This window comes from Aythya marila, assembly GCF_965140915.1.
Source record: "Aythya marila genome assembly, chromosome: 3".
Taxonomy (NCBI): Eukaryota; Metazoa; Chordata; class Aves; order Anseriformes; family Anatidae; genus Aythya; species Aythya marila.
Genome location: NC_139044.1, coordinates 100,042,165 through 100,064,765, shown reverse-complemented (window position 1 = coordinate 100,064,765; position 22,601 = coordinate 100,042,165). Strand labels below are relative to the sequence as shown.

The 22,601-nt window shown below is 35.5% G+C and overlaps 1 protein-coding gene across 2 annotated transcripts in view; it reads left to right on the top strand.

The window, feature by feature from the left end:
* Positions 1 to 22,601, top strand: part of PXDN (peroxidasin) — an 82,373-nt gene that overhangs the window by 48,659 nt on the left and 11,113 nt on the right. For both annotated transcript variants that reach the window (XM_082757302.1, XM_082757301.1), the window contains 9 exons: positions 782 to 898; positions 2,095 to 2,253; positions 4,701 to 4,813; positions 5,662 to 5,818; positions 9,004 to 9,112; positions 9,554 to 9,711; positions 12,357 to 13,860; positions 14,718 to 14,852; positions 17,622 to 17,830. In XM_082757302.1, the coding sequence (XP_082613428.1) occupies positions 782 to 898; positions 2,095 to 2,253; positions 4,701 to 4,813; positions 5,662 to 5,818; positions 9,004 to 9,112; positions 9,554 to 9,711; positions 12,357 to 13,860; positions 14,718 to 14,852; positions 17,622 to 17,830 (2,661 nt within the window). The remainder of the gene's footprint in view (positions 1 to 781; positions 899 to 2,094; positions 2,254 to 4,700; positions 4,814 to 5,661; positions 5,819 to 9,003; positions 9,113 to 9,553; positions 9,712 to 12,356; positions 13,861 to 14,717; positions 14,853 to 17,621; positions 17,831 to 22,601) is intronic.

Sequence of the window (22,601 nt, the reverse complement as noted above, 5' to 3'; positions counted from 1 at the left end):
CATGTCAGTAGTAAGAATATAAGGTGTTTTAAGGACAAAGTATCAAAAAACCTTCTATGCATATATGTGGAGAATATTTCTTTTGCAAACATTTTAGTGCTGGAACTTTTATTTGCAAAATGTTTTGAGCAATTTAAATTAATTTCTGTTTTAAGACATTAAGATCTCTGACAAACAGTTCAGGTTGCAAATGCTTTGTAAATTAGTTCAGTTTTTAAAGCTACACAAAATAACTTGTCCATGTGTTTTGTTCATTTATCATTCACCAGTGGATTATTGTGTTTTGAGAGCTGAACAAATTCCTTCTCACACTGATAATGTCATGATGCAGAAATTGTCCTGCACTCCACTTACTGTTTTCCTTCTGAATAAAGACAAACAAAACAGCTAAGGAGGATTTTGACTATGTTACATTTTCTTCATAATTTAGCTGAGGAATTTTTGAAAGATAGAAAAAGAAGAAAGTATTTTTAATCTAGGGAACACTCCATGTTACAGTCTTTAAGTCTTACTGTGTATCTTATACAGCAATAGATACCAGAGACCTTCACTGACACCAGGGCACAATGTGATTGATGGGGATGTTCCTATTGCATAAGGGATTACCCTAAATCTCAGCTCTACATTAAATAGAATGTAAAAACACCAGCATCCCATTTCCCACCAATATGAGCTTTTCACATAATGCAGGAAATTGTATGCAATTTCATACAGTCATATATTTTTCAGTTTTTTTTTTTTTTTTTTTTTTTTTTTTACCAGTTTATTTTCTCTTCTGTAGCTCTACCTCAGTTTACTGTCACTCCTCAAGACAAAACAGTGATTGAGGGACAAACTGTTGACTTCCCTTGTGAAGCACAAGGCTATCCCCAGCCCGTTATTGCCTGGACAAAAGGAGGTAAATTTGTTCTGGACGTACTTTTAATCTGCTAGAATAGATTTTGTAATGACACTTGAATTGAAAGGAAATTCATGTATTTGTTCAGACACTTCAGTCCTGAAGGAAATGGCGTTCATCTTTTTCTGCTTTAGCTAGAAAAGGCAAAATATCCAGCAGAAGCTAGTTGTCCAAGTGTTCTTCAGTATTGAGTAAAAAGGAGTCTCTAAAATGTATGTCTCCATCACAATTTCCTGCTAATAAAGGTTTAAGAAATGCAAGCCAAATCACATGTGGCAATATTTATTACTGACAATTTACTACAGAAATCGAGGTGACCATCACTGATGAGATCTAAAATAAGTCTGGATGTGCCCTCTTCAGAAACCAGAACAGTCCATCCTGGCATCAGTACAAATTCTGTGTACTGTGTTTCTGTCACTTAACGGGGATTGACAGGAACACTGGGATTCACTCTGCTGACTGCTGTATCAGGTTGGGGTTGTAAAGGCATTGAGCCCAATGCAGTGGGAAGAAATACTCCAGTGGATGTTGTATGTAAGTAGGTATGCCAGTTGAGTCAAGTGAAGCAGCTCTAGAAGGAAAAGCATCTCCTAAGGAATTCTAAATTATGGTACATAAAGCAGATTTTTAACAAACTCTTGATCATTTTAATGCTGATAATGTCCCTGTTTCTCCCTCTGCCAAGGTTGCTCCAATCAAATGAAATGTCCAGAAAGGAAGAACAGGGTACAGACACTGTTGTGCCTTTCATTTCATTTAATTTGTATTGTATTGTATTATATTCCATTTTTTCAGAGCTGTATGTATTTTTCTATTGGTTGTCTAGATGGTCTAGGCAGATGAATTGTGAGTGTCTTTCATACTTAACACTAATATGAAATTAACAGTAATACCTGTTGCCATTCTTCTGGTGCCTTCTTGTTAAGATGCTTTGTCGTGCTCCTTAAATGGAAATACTTCTCTCTGCCACAAATGGAGAAGGGGAAGAGATCAGGATTATGACTGTGTGCATACATATATTTGTGTGTTCGTATTCTGTGAATTCAAGGTTTCACCAGTTCTGTCTTTTTAAGAAACTTTTGTTTCCAATGTTTTATCAAATTTGAATACTTCCAGATTTCCCTTTTTCTGAAACAAAGAGACTTTGTTCTGTACTGCTGTAAAAAACAAAATGCTATTGCTCTGTGTTTCAGGAGGCCAGTTGTCTGTTGACAGAAGACATTTAGTTCTATCTTCTGGTACCCTAAGGATTTCCAGGGTAGCCCTGCATGACCAGGGACAGTATGAATGCCAAGCTGTCAACATTATTGGATCTCAAAGGATTGTTGTATACCTGACTGTGCAGCCTAGAGGTATGTTCTCTATATTTGATTTATTCTTTTTCTAAAATGTAAGAATCAGAATTAATCATTTTTGATGGCATAGTATGGCATGTATGTGAATGTGAAGTAGGTTAAATTTATCTTAGTTTAGAAGTAAAAAAGCTTTTGAAGCAGAGCTTAAATAAACCCAGTGCTTGGGTTTTTCTTTAGAACTTTTACTGAATATTACAGTAATTCTAGGTTGCTGGATTTGCACTATAAGGTGTCTTATTAGCTCTTATAAATTGAGCATGTGGGTCAGTGTGCCCAGACAGACTTAGTTCGAAGTCATCTGGAGAATACATAGCCTTGTAATTAAGCTTGGCCTTTTTTGATAAGAGCTTGTTAAAACAGGACTATTATCTTTTGTTATTTAGAAAACTTGTTGTTCAGGGTGTTGCACATATTTCACATTTCTGATCATTATTTCTAAGCATATCTTTTTTTTTTTAAAAAAAAAAAGTTTGTGGGTATTTTTTAATAAATAACGTATGGATACTTATTAGGATTTGAACAGAGTATCATTTCTTTAGAACAAACTGTATTCTGTGAAACAGGTTCATCTGATCTACTTTTGTTTTTAAAGAATGGAGATTTGCTTTGTGGATGACTGTATTCCTGTGCTTGTGAAAGTATTTTTTCTTGTGAAAATGTTGTCTTTTTTCTGTGTGCATGTTAGACTAACTTCTTATAAGACTCTATGCTGCTAACTAAATAGTGTTATTAACATAATGTTTTAATGTCCAGAAACAAAACGGTTCATTTTACAACACCAGAATGACTTTCACAATGAAGTGCCATTGCTTATACCTAAAATAAGCTAACACAGAAAAAAAAACCTACAATTTCCTTTTTTTTCTTCAAGTAAATTCTAAGTAAGCTACTTCCATAATTAGAATCATATTAATATTTATAATTTAGTTAAGTGCTTTGGTGTTAAATTACATTGAAGGAGATTAAACAGTTAATTAAAAGACTTTCTTGGTAATGACCATATCTAAAACAGTTTTTCAGTAAAAGAGTATTGTAGTTTTCCTAAACTAAGACATCTGTCCAAAAAAAAAAAAAAAAAACCATTGATTTTTCTTAGTTAAAAATAATAACGGGAGATTGATTTGTCAAAGTACAGATTTTGTTCACCTACATAAAATTGCTGGCTAAAATTCAACAAAACAAAACTTTTAAAAAGTTTTATGGGTTTCCAGGGTTTCCAGTTGTGTTAAACTTCACTGAACTTAAGTTTAATAAAATTAATTTTGTGCAACTCAGATTGCAAAATCCAGTCATCAAAAGATAGTAGATACAAGATTGAAGGCTACATATATGTTCCTGAAATTGGAGCTCTCCATACATTCATTGCAATGATATTTTTAATTGTGCAACAAGAGAAAACGTTTTCCTTTGGGCTTATAACAAAGGGACTTTTCATCTCAGGAATGTCTAGTCAGTGCTCACTGTGGCTAAATCTGTATTAATGAATACAGATTAAAGGTTCAAGACTGTTTGTCCTCAACAAGACATACCGCACATCCTCCTAGACACTTACATCCCAGTGCAGACAATTTATTTGAAATTGTCTCCACTCCTTAATAACCATGCTTCGTTTGCAAGAGACCGTACAAACAATTTAACACCAAGGCCAGATTTGTTTGGTAGCAGGCTGTGTGGCCAAATGCTTCTTGGTAGAACCATAGACCCATTCCTCCTCCCTGCAAAGTGCTGATATGTTCCAGTAGAAATACAGTTGTAAGCATCTTCATAATCTTGTACATGCTTCTCATGAAATTCATCTGAGTGCTGGATCTACATCCATCTGGATTTGAAGGAAATTAGGATTAAAAATGCATTAATTTTCTTCACCATGGAATTAGGTTGTTGTGCACCCTCTGCCCTTAAAATCAAAGGTCAGTTGATGTTTAAGGCCCAGGGCTCATTGGTTTCAGATGCACAGCAGTTTTGTGAAGGTTTAACACCCCAGCAGATCAAGTTGGGGCTCTTAGAGTTGAGTGAGTTCTGGAAAGTTTTGCTTTTAATCATCTGAGAAATCTCTGTTGTTGCTATTTAAAACTTGAAAGTTTAAAATTATGGCAGAAGCTGATGGGGAATTTCCTATTATTCTGGTGATTTTGTTCAAAGTTACCTATTTACAGATTTTTTTTCAGAGCTATTAGCTTACAGAACGTAGTGTTTTTGGCAACTACTAGCCTGTTTTGTTACAAGTTAAGAGCACTTAAAAATCAGCCTGAAGCAGATACTAAAAATAAGCAACATTGTCTTTAAGGTATTGTTATAATCAGGTAAAACTTGCAAGCAGAATAGGATTATAAATGAAGAAATGTTGGATAACTGAAAGAAATAAACAATGATGACCTCTTTTTAGATCATCTTTTGTAGAAGTTGTATTTCATACCTTATCAATGTGTCATTTGTTTTTTTAGTGACTCCTGTATTTGCCAGTGTTCCCAGTGACATGACGGTAGAAGTTGGCACAAATGTGCAGATCCCATGCAGTGCTCAAGGAGAGCCAGAGCCAGTAATTACATGGAATAAGGTAATAGATATTTCTTTGGTTGTTTCATAAAGGCGGTGGCCTCTCCATCTCTTCATAACTAACTGCTTAAGGTGCAAATTAACACAGTGATCACTTTGATTCTGAAAACATTACCTTCAGTCTGATCAGCAAATCAGCTGTAATACAGAGTATGTATATAGATACCAAACCTGAATTTTAGATATGTGTGTGTGTGTGTGTATACACAGACATATATATGGTTACGCAAATTTTTGGAAACATTATACAGACCAGAATCAGTAATATAGATATTAATAGTCCTATATATTTCAGTGACAGCTCTTGGTTTGACTTCCGTGTAACAATTGTTAAATTAAACATTTATAAAGGTAGAATTACTGGTGTATTAAAGGGTTTCTAATATTAATCTTCAGTCTTCTTGATTATCTTCAATTAGTGATCATTAAAATAAATGTACCTTAATGTATCTTAAATGCACAGTATATGAAGAATTGACATGCGTTCTGGAGATCTTTAAAAAGATTGACAAATTTTGAGTAAGATAATGTGTACATATTCTCAAGAGGTGCTATCTTATTTTGGGGGCTTATGTTCTATGTGGTGAAGGCCTAAAACTATTAAAAATACTTTCATTTATAATAATGAGTGCTTTTAAAAGTAAACTATTACACTGTATGATTTAGATCTACATGCAAGTCCTCCTGTCACACATGACAACCATGTGTTGAATTTTATATAAATTTATATACTTCACTATTGTTTTTTGTTTACTAACTCACTCTTAGAGGAAAAAGAGAACAGAAATTCAGGTTTGGAAACTAGGATTGGATATATCAGAATGAAAAAAACACTGTTCTTTACTGCAGGATGGAGTACAGGTAACTGAGAGTGGAAAATTTCACGTTAGTCCAGAGGGATTTCTTACTATTCGTGATGTTGGAACTGCTGATGAAGGTCGATATGAATGTGTTGCCCGGAATACCATAGGATACTCCTCTGTTAGCATGGTGCTTAGTGTTAACGGTAAGGTATATGAATCAGTTGGAAGTATGAACTAGATTACTTTTAGAATTTGGCTTATTTGTAAGATGCAAAAAGTTCATCAAATGCTAAATTCTTTCTTTTATCCATTTTTTTTTAACCTTGCCCTTAAACCTCTCTTATTTATTTATTTATTTATTTATTTATTTATTTATTTATTTATTTTTAATTCAGGCAATTATCCACACAGATGTGAGTAAGATTGGAATATGACAGCCAAAATGTCTCTAGGACTTAAGCTTCAGAACAAACAATGTTTTGGGTTCCTGTTAGTCATGCTATTTTCCTCCTGATTTTTATTTTGGACCAGTTCAAATTTTCTTGTTGAATACACAGTCTAATTTTAGGGATAACTTGACTGAAACTCCAATGACATCTTTCAAAGGACTTTTACAGCTATTGGTTAAAAACTGGGCTGCAACCACTATGACAGAGTTCAGGAAAGTTGTAATACTCTTAAGAATTTAAAGGAGAAAATAGAGAGGAAAAAAACTACAACAACAAAAACAGAAAATATGAATTTATAATAATTATTTGAAAGTAATAATGATGAATAATAAATATCAACTATTATACGTAATTGTTTGTAATAAAGCAGTCAAAAAACCTAAGGAAACAGCTTTGTTACATAGACTGATCCCAGTGTTTTCCTGACTCATCATACAAACAGATTTTCCAGTCTTATTTTGATTGAAAATCTTAAGGAAATCATGTGATTTTTTTTTTCTTTCAGTAGAAACTGAAATAACATGATATTTCTGTATCATTGAAAATGACTATTGAGCATGATTTCTTTAACATATTGGATATTGTTTCCCAGTGTTATGTCTAATGTTCTGTATTTTGCTTACTATATTAATGAATAAATATCAGTGATTTTTTTAAATGTACTGATTATCATGAGATATCAATCACCTGGTATCTTGAGTTCTGAGAGAAAAATTGCAGGGCTGGGAATCATTCACTGATGAGTTTTCATCTCCATTTATAGTGTGCGAATGTATGAATGTAGTAAAGTCCATAAAATTTCAGTTCATCTTGGCCATTCTGGAGATGCAAAGAAAGAAAAGGATGGGTAGTTTGATTCATCTGCAATCAATCTGTAACTGTAAATGATGTTTCTTCTAAAAATTAGTGGGATATCAGATACTGCTTCTCTGGTTTTGCCATTAAAAATGAAGCTGTCAGAGAATCAAGGAGACAAATGGGCAGATTATCAGTACTGGGTACTTGCTATCTGGATCGTATTAATAATGATGTAGCCAGGAGCATGTAAAAACTTGCATATCAATATTTCTTTTATAAAAAGTTATTGTTTTATAGATATTTCTAATACATAGGTATATTTTCTTACCATTGAGATGGAAAAAATCAAATGCATATAAGCTGCAGGGCAGTTTTTGCTGGCTACATTTAATTACGTTTTAAATATGCTTTTCTTTTGTCATTTTCTTCTGACCTTATCTGCTGATGTTTTGTAAAAGCCTCTAGGTTAAGTTTAGGACAGGGTGTGTGTAGATTATGTTTTTGTTGCTTAAAAACTGTTAGTTTGCTTTTAACAGACAAAGTGCCATTTTTCTTTTCCCCTGAAAAAAAAGCAAGGCCTGAAAGGCTTGCATGTAACTTTAACTTTTAATATTTCTTAGTCTAAAAACTGAGCTACTGGCAGCAAATAGTTCATACAAAAATAAGGGTTTGTATAGTTAACATCTGACCAAGGTTTCTGATTCAGCCCACATGCACCATTAATTAGAAAGATAACCCTGTGGGAGACGTATCTAAGGTGAACGCTGAGATTACACATAGTGTAAGTAGCCACAGGGAAGGTAAACAGCCACTGGATTTTTATATGTATAATGTTGAAATGCTAAAAAGATTCGTGGCATGCAAGCACTCTCTGAAACAATTCAAACAAAGGTAGCAAAGCTGTAAATATTTCTTAAAATAGGTGGTTTATCTCATTATGTGTCTATGTGGCTGTTATGCAAATGAAGCTCTCAAGCAAGAAGAGCAGTTGGTAATTAGCATGGATCGAGGATTATTGCCATTAGGTCAGACCATTTTGGATGCTGAGAGTGTATTCTCAACAGCCTAAGGCAGCTGGCCTCAGAGCAGAGCAAGGGGCACCAAATCCACCTATACAGTGCCAGCGACCGTTTTATTTGATTTTTTTTTTTTTATAGGTGGTAGAGTTGGATTGCCCAGATCTAGTCTCTGAAACTTATATAGATATAACCTAAGCTGCCAGTAATGAAGGATTAATGAAATCTTGCCTAGAAAAGAGAGAGAAAAGAAAAAAAAAAAAAAAAAAAAGGTCATGAAAAGCTTGTAAACAACAATTTTTTTGTCAGCTGATTTTGTACATCTGCTGATTTTATTTCAGTGTATTTGCTTTGGATGTTTTCCCTACTTTACCCTTCTTCCTGTGTGGGTTTTCCAATCTAAACACACTCTGGAAATTGTTAGCTGTTGCCCCTGGATCTGGTAGTTCTTAGGTTAGGCTGAATGGAAGGTTATTAGTCTTAGATACGCTATACAAACATCCAGCTGCAATAGAGCAGCACATAAAAAAGCAGATGAATAGGCCCATGCTTCAGCGTTCCTGTACTATGAGTAGAAGAGCTGTAAATAGAATCATAGAAGCATGTGATTTTTAATGTAGTGTTATAACATTAGATAATTTTTAAATGGAAAACAAAGTAGTGATCAAAATGAAATTTTTATGTGTTGCTTATCAGAGTAAAATCATGACAGGAGCAGTGGTAATTATTGTATCTGTTTGGGAACATATGCACATCTGTATTCCCCCTTCCCTCCCTTTTTTTTTTCCAATTTAATTTTCAGTGTTTTATATGTTTTCATGAAATCTCTTCCATTTTTTGTGATTTATATATTCTAAAAGGAAAAAATAAGTCTATATAAGTATATAAGTATTATAAGTATTTTATACTATATTATTACTATTACTATATTACTATTATATCTATATAAGTATTTTCCTCTCATAAGACATTCATTTTAACCCCTTAAATTCTTGCATTAATGCTTTAAGAACAGAAGTTTATTTTACACACCTGAAATGATATCGTGTCTACACCCTGTCTTATAGAAGTATCTTTTTGTGTGTGGTCATTTTTGCAATAACACCTTAATTCCTCTTCCTGTAGTCCCTAATGTCAGCCGAAATGGAGATCCTTTTGTACAAACATCAATTGTGGAAGCAATTGCAACTGTTGACAGAGCTATAAATTCAACACGTACACACCTGTTTGACAGGTATCCCCTTCTTTTTTAACTGAGAAGTCAAAATTAATATATATAGTAGGAATAATGAAACATTTAGTAAGCAAGAAGCCATTTTATTATTGAAATGACAATGTTAACACATCTGGTTAGTTCTGGGAATAGTAGTCATTTAGCATGGAAAGATCCCTATTACTTAAACACTAAGTTGCTGAGAACAAATTTTTTATCTGTTGAGATCTCTATTCACTGAAGTAGTTTTTCTGGGGAAACAGTGTGTTATAAAAGTCTAGTAAATGTTTACTTCCATATTCTTTTATTAAACATATATGTTTGTTTTTGTTTGCCTTCCATTTTGAGATGAGTGACCAAGGTATGTTCTAATCATGTTGAACTTTTATAGTATGCAGTGTTATGTTGCAACTCCTGTGTGCACTTACTGTTTGTTTGTTTGTTTTCCAAATTATCTATTAGTCGTCCTCGTTCTCCAAATGATTTGCTCGCCTTATTTCGATACCCAAGGGATCCATACACGGTTGAGCAAGCAAGAGCTGGGGAAATATTTGAGAGGACATTACAGCTTATTCAAGATCATGTACAGGATGGTCTAATGGTTGACCTGAATGGAACAAGTCAGTATTCTTTCCTTATTTTTCAGTGATGAAGTTTCTTAAGTCATCTTCAAAAGAGATTTTTCAGAATCTGGGTCCCAATTGCAGAACCCTTACGTTGAAATCAGTGGAGTATGATTTCACAAAACAAGGAGAAATATGTTTATGTTATTTAGTCTTTGTTTTGCACACTGCTACATTATGGTCAAGCTTGATTTGATTGAGCTCTCCTAGTAGAGTGCTTCTACTTTTCATCACATTGACATATTAGGGAAAAAGTCGTGTTCAGATTCTTCTTCTGATCATATTTGGTATAATGGATTTGTCTAATGTATCCTGTGTGTTAATTCATTAGGATCATTATTTCATTGCAAACCTCTGTTATGTATTAAGAATCAGTACTTGCTATTTCTTTAAGTAAAAATTTGGTATCATCTTGCAGAAAAAAAAATAAAAAATAATGATACAATGAGAAGGATTTATGTTATTTATGAAACAGTGCTTCCACAATTGCCTCAGTAGTATTCAAAGAATTATTTGCTACTCATTCTTTAAGTACTGTATCAAATCAAGCTAATTGTTTGCTTTAACTCTGATCTCATGTATTGAAAACCACATTTCTTTTGCTGCTTTTTTAAAAACAGTGCAAGAATGCAGTATTTAGTATTTCTACCTTTTAGGTATTGAACTCCCAAGTACAAATTCATGAAGTCCAGATGGAGCATATACAACTAGCATGTGTGTGTAGATATGTGTGAGGAAATGCTTGAAACGTAGGACTGAAGTATTTGGAAATAATGATGGAGTTTTAGGAGAGCTTTTGAGACTTGAAACATAGCCAAAAGCGACACTGAAAATCTAGAGGAAATATTTTTTCTTATTATATTTCTTTTGATGTTTATAATTGAGTATTTATTGTAACTTCCGAAAATGTTAACTCTGACTGACCCTGAACTAGTCAAGTATTTATAAGACCAAAGACTGCAGGCTTTGTGGAGTACTGTAACAGTTGATAGTAAAAGAAGCTTGTTACTCATTATTAGAGCTGAGTAAATAATTTGTGATAAAGTTAACCACAAAAACTTATACTAAATTCTTTAAAGGTTTGTGTTTTATAAGAGCACACAATTTAATTTGCCTATCTGATTAGGTGAGTGTGCAAACATATCAAATATAATACTGACACAGTGCATTGTAACAGTAAGGATATCTAAAATCTGATAGCTTGACTGCTTTTCACTAGTATTTGTAATAGAGGAAATCAATCACCTAAGGCTTACATCACCTTAAAAATGATCATTAAAGCATGCAAATACAAGGTAATGAACACAAAATCATGCAACTTTCTGGGAATTCTGCAAACTGCAAATTCTGTTCACAACCAAAACTTACTTCTCAGCCCTACAAAATCTATAGAATCTGGCTTTTAGAGAAACTTGAATAATAAAATAAATCTGTTTTCATTTAAACAGCCTAATATTCAGATTTTGGTATTCATATTTGTCCTTACTTGGTTTTATTTCAAAATGCAGGGCCCAATGAAATGTGTTATTTAGCACGTTTGCATTGGGAATAGTTGAGAAATTCGACAATTTCCTATTCAGAGACTTTTATGAAAAATCTTGGACTATTGCAAGGAAAGACGATGGAGCCAAATTCTCCTCCACAGTGCCAGACAATATAACAAGGGAAATGGCCACAAATTGCTGCTTGGGAGGTTCAGCTTGGATGGTAGGAAACGCTTTCTCACCAGGAGGCCAATGCAGAACTGGAGCTACTTATACAGAAAGGCTGAGTAGTCTCAGTCTTTGGAGGTTTTCAAGACCACTAGACAAGGTACAGCTGAGCTGGCCTGATGCTAGAGACAGCCTTGTTCCAAGCAGGAGCCGTTGAATCTAACCTATAGATGAGATGTCACCTCCCACTTGAATTTGAACTTGAAGCAATATATATGTCATAGTCCCAAAGGTGAATAGTATGGATCCCAGAGGAAATCTGTGTCAAGTGTTACGCAAACAATAATTTTCTTTACAGTGGACTGCTCTGAATAACGTGAGTGCAGATTACTCCATATCACTTGTCTAAGAGACCACTCCTCTGTTTATCTAAGTTGGTCATAATTTTTTATGTGTTTTTTTGTTCTTTTTTTTTTTTTAATTTCTTGCAATTCTTCAACTTTATTTTTATTGTGATAAATCAAAACAAAATAGCAATATGCTCACTGAATTAGCAAGTCTCAAAAGAGAGTCTTGATATCTGTATAAGTGTTGCTGAGTTTTCAGAATGTTTTTATTGACATGGAGAAATTTTTCCATTCTTTACAATATGAGGCTGTTATTTCTGAAAACATCCCTACTTTCTTAGGTGGCCAAATAAGAAATGAGTTCTTTTTGTGAATATTTTATAAAAGTTCTGCTTGAATTGTCATTTTACAAAATCACCTTTTGACCTAATATTAGTCATTGCTCAAATGACCTAATGCTCTAATATATGTATGTGATTATTCTTTTTTTTTTTTTTTTTCTTTTTTTTTTTTCTGAACAGTAAGGGTATTAATCATGTTGACAATACAGTATTATAAAATAACTTTCCAAAGAAACACATGATCTTTGGCGACTATGAGTCTATGAATCTTTGATTTTCTTTCTTTTTTCTTCTGGTTTCAGGTTATCACTATAATGACCTTGTATCCCCACAGTACTTGAATTTGATAGCTAATCTCTCAGGCTGTACAGCCCACCGACGAGTGAACAATTGCTCAGATATGTGCTTTCACCAGAAGTACAGGACACACGATGGAACATGCAACAACCTGCAGCATCCTATGTGGGGCGCTTCTCTGACAGCCTTTGAACGTCTGTTAAAATCAGTCTATGAAAATGGATTTAATTTGCCTCGGGGAATCGAACCCAGGAGGCTCTCTAATGGATATGCACTCCCAATGCCTCGATTGGTTTCAACTACTCTGATTGGAACTGAAACTGTAACTCCTGATGACCAGTACACTCACATGCTCATGCAGTGGGGTCAGTTTCTTGATCATGACCTTGACCTCACCGTTGCTGCCCTAAGTGAGGCCAGGTTTTCAGATGGTCAGCATTGCAGTTCAGTTTGCACAAATGATCCTCCATGCTTTTCGATCATGATTCCACCAAATGATCCCAGAGTTAGAAATGGTGCACGCTGCATGTTTTTTGTACGCTCCAGTCCAGTTTGTGGAAGTGGCATGACATCTCTCTTGATGAATTCTGTGTACCCACGAGAACAGATCAACCAGCTGACTTCATATATTGATGCATCCAATGTGTATGGCAGTTCAGACCATGAAGCACTAGAAATCAGAGACTTGGCAAGTCAAAGGGGTCTTCTGAGACAGGGCATCGTACAAAGATCTGGCAAACCCCTTCTTCCATTTGCTACTGGCCCACCAACAGAATGTATGAGGGATGAAAATGAGAGCCCAATTCCCTGCTTCTTAGCTGGTGATCAGCGTTCTAATGAACAGCTGGGTCTTACCAGTATCCACACCTTGTGGTTTAGAGAACACAACAGAATTGCCACAGAGCTACTGAAACTCAATCCACACTGGGATGGTGACACAATATATCATGAAACACGCAAAATTGTTGGTGCAGAAATGCAACACATAACATTTAGCCACTGGCTACCTAAGATCTTTGGAGAGGTAGGCATGAAGATGCTTGGCGAATATAAAGGTTATGATCCCAGTGTTAATTCTGGCATAACTAATGAGTTTGCAACTGCCGCTTTTAGGTTTGGTCACACACTCATTAATCCTTTTCTGTATCGACTGGATGAAAATTTTGAACCTATTCCACAAGGCCATCTACCTCTTCATAAGGCATTCTTCTCTCCATTTCGGATTGTAAATGAAGGAGGCATTGATCCACTTCTAAGGGGATTGTTTGGTGTTGCTGGTAAGATGCGTGTCCCATCACAATTACTCAATACAGAGTTAACAGAAAGACTCTTCTCCATGGCACGTACTGTGGCTTTAGATCTGGCAGCTATGAATATTCAGAGAGGCAGAGATCATGGAATTCCTCCCTACCATGATTTTAGAGTTTACTGTAATCTTTCTTCAGCTCAGACTTTTGAAGATCTGAAAAATGAAATTAAGAATCCTGAAATCAGGGAGAAACTTAGCAGGTGAGCCTGAGGTGAAGAAAAATAATCCATTATCTAAGTGTGCATGTGAAATTAGTAGCTAAATGTCTTATCTGGAAGAAAATATTTGTTAAGAAAATGGTAAAGAGATTTTTTTAAAGAAACTTCTGACCATATCAGGAAACAGATGTGGAAAATTCCCACATGCATTTAATTACTCCACTTCTAGAGCCCAGTGAACAATATGAAGTTGCATGCATTCATGAAAGTATTGATTTGAAACAACTTTTTATAACTGCTGCTAAATATGAATGTTATTTTAAGGTAAGGTCATATTTAATGCCAATCTCATGCAAAGATTTACATGCTCTGTTTCATCCATTCCATACTAAACAAGAACTAAACTAAGACAGGAATATCAATCACTGTATTTTCACTGTATTTTCATGTGTACATCCTTCACCACAAGTAATCTGGTCTTCTTTAGAAGGATCAAAGTCTGAAACTAAGCCTTCAGCTACCTTCCATCTCTTGCTTATCTACACAAAATAAAAGAGAATAAGTCTTTGGTAGCATAAAAGGAAAAGTGTTCAGAGGGGCAGGAAAGAGAAGCTATTGAAAAGGGAAGTTATTAGGAATCAAAAGAAATCTACTGCGAGAAATGGAAATTGTGGAGTAGACATACAGTCCCCCATGCTACTGCTCATGTACATGCAATGTACATTGCTGGATTTCAGTACACCAGAACATAGGTTCTTCACAAAAAATGTAGCACTACCACTGTCATTTTTTATTGTGTGTTATTCATATATTTTCCCCTTAGTTTTCTTACTTACTGTTGTTTTGTTTTTGTAAATGAATAATATTTGGTACTAAATCTTCATGTTATTCTTTTTTAGGCTGTATGGTTCCCCACTGAACATAGACCTATTTCCTGCTTTAATGGTAGAAGACTTAGTTCCAGGGAGCCGACTGGGGCCGACTTTGATGTGTCTGTTAAGCACCCAGTTCAGGCGTATTCGGGATGGAGACAGGTAAATTGAAATACCATGGAAACCAAAAGTAATTTTAAATAGAGGACGCTTAACAGTAGTTGAATGTCTTGTTTCAAGATCAAACCACATTTCTTATTTTCGTTGGAAAGGTGAAGAAATGAGGTTTAAAACTTTGTTACAAGCTGTGATTAATTCATTTTTTAAATCTATTACTTTTTATGATGAATGTATCCAAGCTCCAAAAAACACCACAGCCAACATATGCTGATCAAGCATGGTTCTGTAAGCTAGAAGTTCATTCATGATTTTCCTGTTACTAGTTATTCAAGTCACTTAAGTTTCTGCAAAGTGGGTGTTACTTGTCTTTTATTAGTGTTTAATTATTTTATTTGCAGAGAAATTGGGATAGTTGAGACCCCTTGGTCACCTCTGCTGCTAAGCCTAGGTTAAAAAAGTACTTTTCTGTGTATATGACCACACCATATATTTCAGTAGAAGCAGAAGCAGTATGTGCACTTAAAGTGCATTAAAAGCAGGTTGTCCCGAAATACACAATTGAATAATTGTTCTTTGTTCTTTTGTTCTTAAATTACTTTACATGCAAATTATGAACAATTTCTCATTGTGAGTTTCTACAGTACCAGGAATTAAAAATAAATAAATAAATAAATAATCATTGCTTTTGTTACCGCAGCCAAACTCCTCTGGGTAAATACACATGTGGAATTTGAAAGTCATTTTCCTCATTTTGACATCATTTGTGACCTACAATCCTGTTTTTTACATGGCATGATGGTTGAAAGACTTGTACTGATTAGTTCTGTCCTAGTTGAAAAAGAAATAGAGGATGAATTAGGAAATTAGATGTGATTTACTTTATCTAATATTATTTGCTTTACATTAGTTATATAATTACTACTTAAGGTAGTATAAAGGCTTTTTTTATTTCTGTAGTCAATACCAAAAGTCTTTTTGTATGCTTTTTTTTTTTTTTTTTTTTTGTAAAAACAACTTTCTTACATAAAATCTGTTTTAACGTTAAACTGTAAAACATAAAAATCTCATGCCTGGAGGCAGAAAGAGTAAAAGTAGATATACATGTATTATGTATTCCAGATTGCTGGTGACAAGTACCTATTTGTGTCACAACAGGATAATGATACTGCTTTTTTGTGTCTGTGTGCACTTTTCCAGAAAAAGATTTCTCTCCCCTCCCTGAAACAATATTTAGTAACTATAGGAAAACATTTAATATTTAGGAAATGGGATTCTGCTGTCCAAAGAATACAAATATTTTGAAGCAACCTGCCAGCAAATAGTAAAATATTATTAGACATAGTGAAAGCAACTCTCACTGTGAAAAACCCTCACAATGGGCAGAGGATCAAAGCTGTCAGCACCACGCAAAACAAATGTGCCTGTGCAGGGAAAAGGAGTAATGTTTGAAGTGAGCCTAATTTGATGTCAAGATGGAGATTCCTTAATCTGTTTTTCTGATTCTGGTGCTTGGAATTACATTGGCTACTATCCAACACCTTATGAAAATGATACAATAAATTTCTGTAGTAAATTTAACAATCTCAGTTATCTTAATCTTAAAATATGTGTAGATTAGCCATTATCTTCTCAGCAATTCTCTCTCTATATAATATATTATGTAATATACTATATATAATAATATATTGTTACATTATATTATAATATTATTATATTATTATATTATTATATTATATTATATTATATTATATTATATTATATTATATTATATTATAATACTAATCTATCTATCTATCTATATATGTATGTATGTATATTTTTTTTACCTATAGGAAAGTTGTCTGGGAAAAAAATCTATGGTAATCTAAAACTACCCTAAAAGAACCTTGAACCTGGTAGTCTAGATGACATCTAAATCTATGCATTTTAGATGTCTGAAGGTATCCAAGACATTAAAATGGAGCAAGAAAATATGTCAAAGATTTTGTTGACAAAATTGGTCCCTTTCAGAGTTTCAACCCAAAACAAAGTGGGGCTGAAGTGACACCAAATGCTTACCTTTAGGTATCTGGATCATACCCTCAGATACATTCCACTATGTGCCCATTATGGCCAAAGAACCAAGGAGCATAGGCTCAGGCTAATGCAAACCCAAAGAGTTATATATGGCATTGCCTTAAATGTTGTGTGTGTTTCTGGGCTCCAAAATATAAGAAAGATGTTAAGATACTTGAAAGCATCCAGATTAGGTCAACAAAGCTGGTAATAGGGCTGGAAGGCATGTCCTGTGAGGAGAGGCTGAGGACCCTGGGGTTGTCCAGTCTGGAGAAGAGGAGGCTGAGAGGCAGCATCAGTGATCTTTGCAGCTCCCTGAGGAGGGGACGCATAGAGGTGCTGGTCTCTGCTCCCTGGTCACCGATGACAGGACATGAGGGAACGGCACAGAGCTGTGCCAGGAGAGGGTTAGACTGGGCATTAGGAAAAATCTCCATACACTGAGAGTGGTCAAACACTGGAAAAGGCTTCCTAGAGAGGTGACTGATGCCTCAGGCCTGTCAGTGTTCAAGAGGCATTTGGACAATGCCCTCATTAATATACTTTACCTTTTGGTTAGTCCTGAAGAAGTCAGACAGTGGACTAGATGATATTTGAAGGTCCCTTCCAACTGAACTATTCTATTCTAATGTAAAGATATCTGGTAACTGAACCTATAGAATAATTAATTTAATTCTGAATACAGTATTGCAAAATCTGTGCATGTTTTGTATTTTTTTTTTCACTAGAAAACCTGTCTTTTCTGTGAGATTACAGGTTATGGTATGAGAACCCGGGTGTGTTCACGCCTGCTCAACTCACTCAGATCAAGCAGACATCTCTTGCCAGAGTTTTGTGTGACAATGGTGACAACATAACCCGGGTACAACATGATGTCTTTAAGGTGGCTGAATTCCCACATGGATATAGTAGCTGTGAAGATATTCCTAAACTGGATCTCAGGATGTGGCAAGATTGTTGTGAAGGTCAGTACACAGGTGGATTTTAGTGTATTAATGTATGCTTTGTTTGGTGTTGGTTCGTTTTATTTTAAGAAGATATTTGATTCATATTCACTTTTTGTTAAGATATATTGCATGGTTACAAACTCAGATTTGGAGCACATTGCTATTTAACTTCCTAAGAGAAAAGAGTGGGGAAGATTCTTTTTTACTGAAGTGTCCTCTTTAAGGAGTTGTCTGTTCATCTGACATTCTACCAATGGATGGATTCTCTCTTGCTACTGATCAGCTTTCATGCTGAACAATCTCTTTGAGATCACCTTTTTATCTCTTGTAACTGCAAAGCTTTAAAGGAAATAAGTGTAATAATGTTCCTTCCTTGTTAATAATGAAATAAGATAAAAAACGTGACGCCCATCTACAAGGGCTGGAGGGCAGACCTGGGGAACTATAGGCCTGTCACTTTGACCTCAGTGCCAGGGAAGCTCATGGAGCAGATTATCTTGAGTGTCATCATACAGCACTTGCAGGGCAAGCAGGTGATCAGGCCCAGTCAGCATGGGTTTATGAAAGGCAGGTCCTGCTTGACGAACCTGATCTCCTTCTATGACAAAGTGACGCGCTTGGTGGATGAGGGAAAGGCTGTGGATGTGGTCTACCTTGACTTCAGCAAGGCTTTTGACACCGTCTCCCACAGCATTCTCCTCAAGAAACTGGCTGCTCTTGACTTGGACTGGCGTACGCTTCGTTGGGTTAGAAACTGGCTGGATAGCCGGGCCCAAAGAGTCGTGGTGAATGGAGTCAAATCCAGTTGGAGGCTGGTCACTAGTGGCATTCCCCAGGGCTCGGTGCTGGGGCCAGTCCTCTTTAATATCTTCGTCAATGATCTGGATGAGGGCATTGAGTGCACCCTCAGTAAGTTTGCAGATGACACCAAGTTAGGTGCATGTGTCGATCTGCTCGAGGGTAGGAAGGCTCTGCAGGAGAATCTGGATAGGCTGCACCAATGGGCTGAGGTCAACTGCATGAAGTTCAACAAGGCCAAGTGCCGGGTCCTGCACCTGGGGCGCAATAACCGCAAGCAGAGCTACAGGCTGGGAGAGGGGTGGTTGGAAAGCTGCCTGGCAGAGAAGGACCTGGGAGTATTGGTGGATAGTTGGCTGAATATGAGCCAGCAGTATGCTCAGGTGGCCAAGAAGGCCAACAGCATCCTGGCTTGTATAAGAAGCAGTGTGGCCAGCAGGTCTAGGGAAGTGATAGAGTGATAGTCCCCCTATATTCGGCTCTGGTGAGGGGGAATGGGCTAAAGTTGCACCAGGTTTAGGTTGGATATTAGGAAGAACTTATTTACTGAGAGGGTTGTGATGCATTGGAATGGGCTGCCCAGGGAAGTGGTGGAGTCACCACCCCTGGAGGTCTTTAAGAGACATTTAGATGTTGAACTTAGTGATATGTTTTAGTGGAGGGCTTGTTAGTGTTAGGTCAGAGGTTGAACTCGATGATCTTGAGGTCTCTTCCAACCTAGACAATTCTGTGATTCTGTGAAAACAGCTAAACAGCTACCACCAGCCTTGTGTAATGAGTGATCATTCATATATTAAACTGCACACGGTAAACATAGATTTGAGCAGTGTATGTTGTAGATAACTGCTTTCCTGTCTTCCTCTTTTTGTGGACAAACATTCCTATTCATTTTCATCTCCTTCAGCTGTTAGGACAGTGGGAAAACTTTTTCTTCAGCAATAGGTGGAGTTTTCCCCAGAAACAGAGTTTACTTAGCACTGTTGTAATGTAGCAAAAGAAATCGAGAATCCCATGATGCTTGGTAGCCAAAATATTGGCCTCTAACCCATGTTGCATACAGATTTTCAGAATGACCTCTGTTTAAGCATCAGCACATCAGATGTTACTGCATCTTTCACACAGTTAGAAGATCCCTTCCCAAGAGTATCTTCTGCATCATACAGATTTACGGAATGATTTGCAGTAGCATCAACAACAACATTCTTCAGAGGACGATGACATCTCTCTGTTGAGCTCTCCTTGACAGTATTATCTTCTCATGATGAAACTTGATTGTTATCTTCATGGCTGAAAAAGTAGATTCACGAATTTCATAGAATAGAATTATTTAGGTTGGAAAAGACACTTAAGATCATTGAGTCCAACCATCAACCTAACAATACCAAGTTCACTGCTAAACCACATCTCTAAATGCATCTTTTAACAACATCTTTTAAGTACCTCCAGAGGTAGCAACTCCACTTCACTGGACAGCCTGTTCTGATACCTAACCACCCTTTACAAGAATAAATTCTTCCTCGTATCCAATCTAAACCTCCCCTGGTACAACTTGAGGCTGTTTTCCTTATATCATTTCTCACCTGAGAAAAGAGACTGACAACTTTGCCACTTCTAACTCTTTTCAAGTAGCTGTAGAGAGCTATGAGGTCTCCACACAAGATCCTTTCTTCTGGAATAAACTAAGTTCCCTGAGCCCAGTTCCCCGATCTGCTCCTCATGTCCTGTTTTCTAGTCCCTTTACCAGCTTCATTGCTCTTCTGTGAATGCATTCCAGCAACTCAGTGTCTTTCTTGCAGTGAATGAACCAAAACTGAACACAGTACTCAATGTGCGGTATCACCAGTGCATGTAGAAGGGTACAGTCACATCTCTAGTCCTTCTGACCACACTATTTCTGATGCCATTGGCCTTCTTGATCCCCTGGGCACACTGCTGGCTCATGTTCAGCTGGTTGTTGACCAGCACTCCCAGGTCCTTTTCTGTCAGGCAGTATTCCAGCTGCCACACTTCCCCAAGCCTATACCACTGCATGGGATTTGTGTAACACCTGTCAGGAAGTTTTCTGTGGAACTCTGCTCATCTAGAAATTACCATCAAACAAATTACTAACTGTAAAAAAAAAAATAAATAATTTTACAAAGGATAATGGTATTATCTGTTCATGATTATTAGTATCTTAAAATTTACTGAGTAAAAACCTCACTTTCAATACAAGTAGTATGTGGAAACACTGATGAGAGGTACCTGGATCTGAGATATTCTGATCTGAGATATTCATCTTTTCTTCTGCTGATTGTTTTGGATTTACTGCTGCTGAATAAGCTAGTAAAATTCAGTGAAAAGATGTGCATGGATGAAGAACCAGTGGACTGTACTTCTGAGAAAGCAGTCACACTCACAGCAGTCACACAGTCACACAGTAGTGTATGTTTAATTCCTTTGGGGGGAAAAAAAAAAAAAAAAAAAAAAAAAGTAAGTATCCTGAGGAACAGAGAGTCTTTTAGTGATGTATCTCAGAATTCAAGAATTTTACAGTTTAACTGTAAAATGTAAACTGATGGAGGATGTCCCTTCAACCTAGTACAGACACAGTTACTAATGAAGAATTGTTCTATTATGTCTTTACCATGACAACAATCTTATGTCATTAAAAGTGTAAAACAAATGAACCAGCAAAAAGATTTAATGTTGCAGTTTGGCTTTTAAACTGATGATTTTCCAGTACTGTTTCTTTGATTTTATTACTATTGTTTGTTTATTTAGATGAAAAAAATTAAACCATATTCATTTTCCATATTTAAAATACTACTTATTTTATAATTAAAATTCTTCTAGAGTGTACTGAGTTAAATATATCATTGCACTTTATGTATGTTTAATAAGTGACCCATATGTTCAGCTGTGTTAGTTTGGTTAAAAAACATCTGTTTTTGTTATCCTTCCTGTTTTGTTAATGTCAAAATACTTTTCCACATGAAGAATAGAACTTCTTAGTTACAAAAAGCTACATCTTAGATTTCTTGAGTAAAGCCAGTGTTTGTTTCTTATAAAGCAGAACATTATTCCTTTTTATAATAACAATACCAGTTTACCTTTACATTTCAGTTAACAAATCACACAACAGAATTGCTAGTTTATGGTGTGGAAAAAAAAACACATGAATTCCACTGAAGTACACAAGACTTTCTTCTGGTTTCCTTCACTTTCTATCTTTCTTTATGTTGTTGGAAAATATTGTTGGAGACAGAAGTTACTGAAGAATTATTGCAGCTCTTTGTTTCAGCAAAGAGCATCCAAACTTCAGATTTTCCAAAGAAGCACTTTTAGTGCTTTATTTCAGGCTTAGTGTAAAAAGGACTTTTTAAAAAGTACTCAGTATAGTTTCTGTGATTACTGTTACTGACTTTTTATTTCCACTTTTTTTATCTCTTCCCTCAAAGATGAGCATATTATTCTGAACATGACAAATGTTTCTGAGATGACTTACATGAAAAAAAAAAGAAGAACGGAGATTATGTGCAAACAGAGTGGCTCAAATGGAAACATGGTTTTACTCAAAATATGTAAAGTGGAAATGTTGTCCATTGTGAGTCTTTAAAAGTTTTGCACAATTTGTATAAATCATAATGAAAAATATCTTTAATCTTTCTTTCTTTTTTTTTTTTTTTTAATGTCAAATAATAACCCAGTAGGAAGTGATTCAGTCAAGGCACAATTTACCCCCCTAAGTATAAACTGGTTTAGGAAGACAATTTTCCTTAGCAGTTTGTCAGTTAGCAACCAACATATCTTCTGAATCAGATAATGATCTTTTTGGATTAATTCTGGAAGACACTGTTATAAAAATTAGGATTAAACATATTTAAATCCCACCGGTTAAGACACATACTTCCTCTGAGACCATTTATATATGGTCTTCCAGTGGGATAGACCTAAATTTATGGATTCTTGCATTTTAAAACCAGACAATGAATTATGTCATAGTTTATGT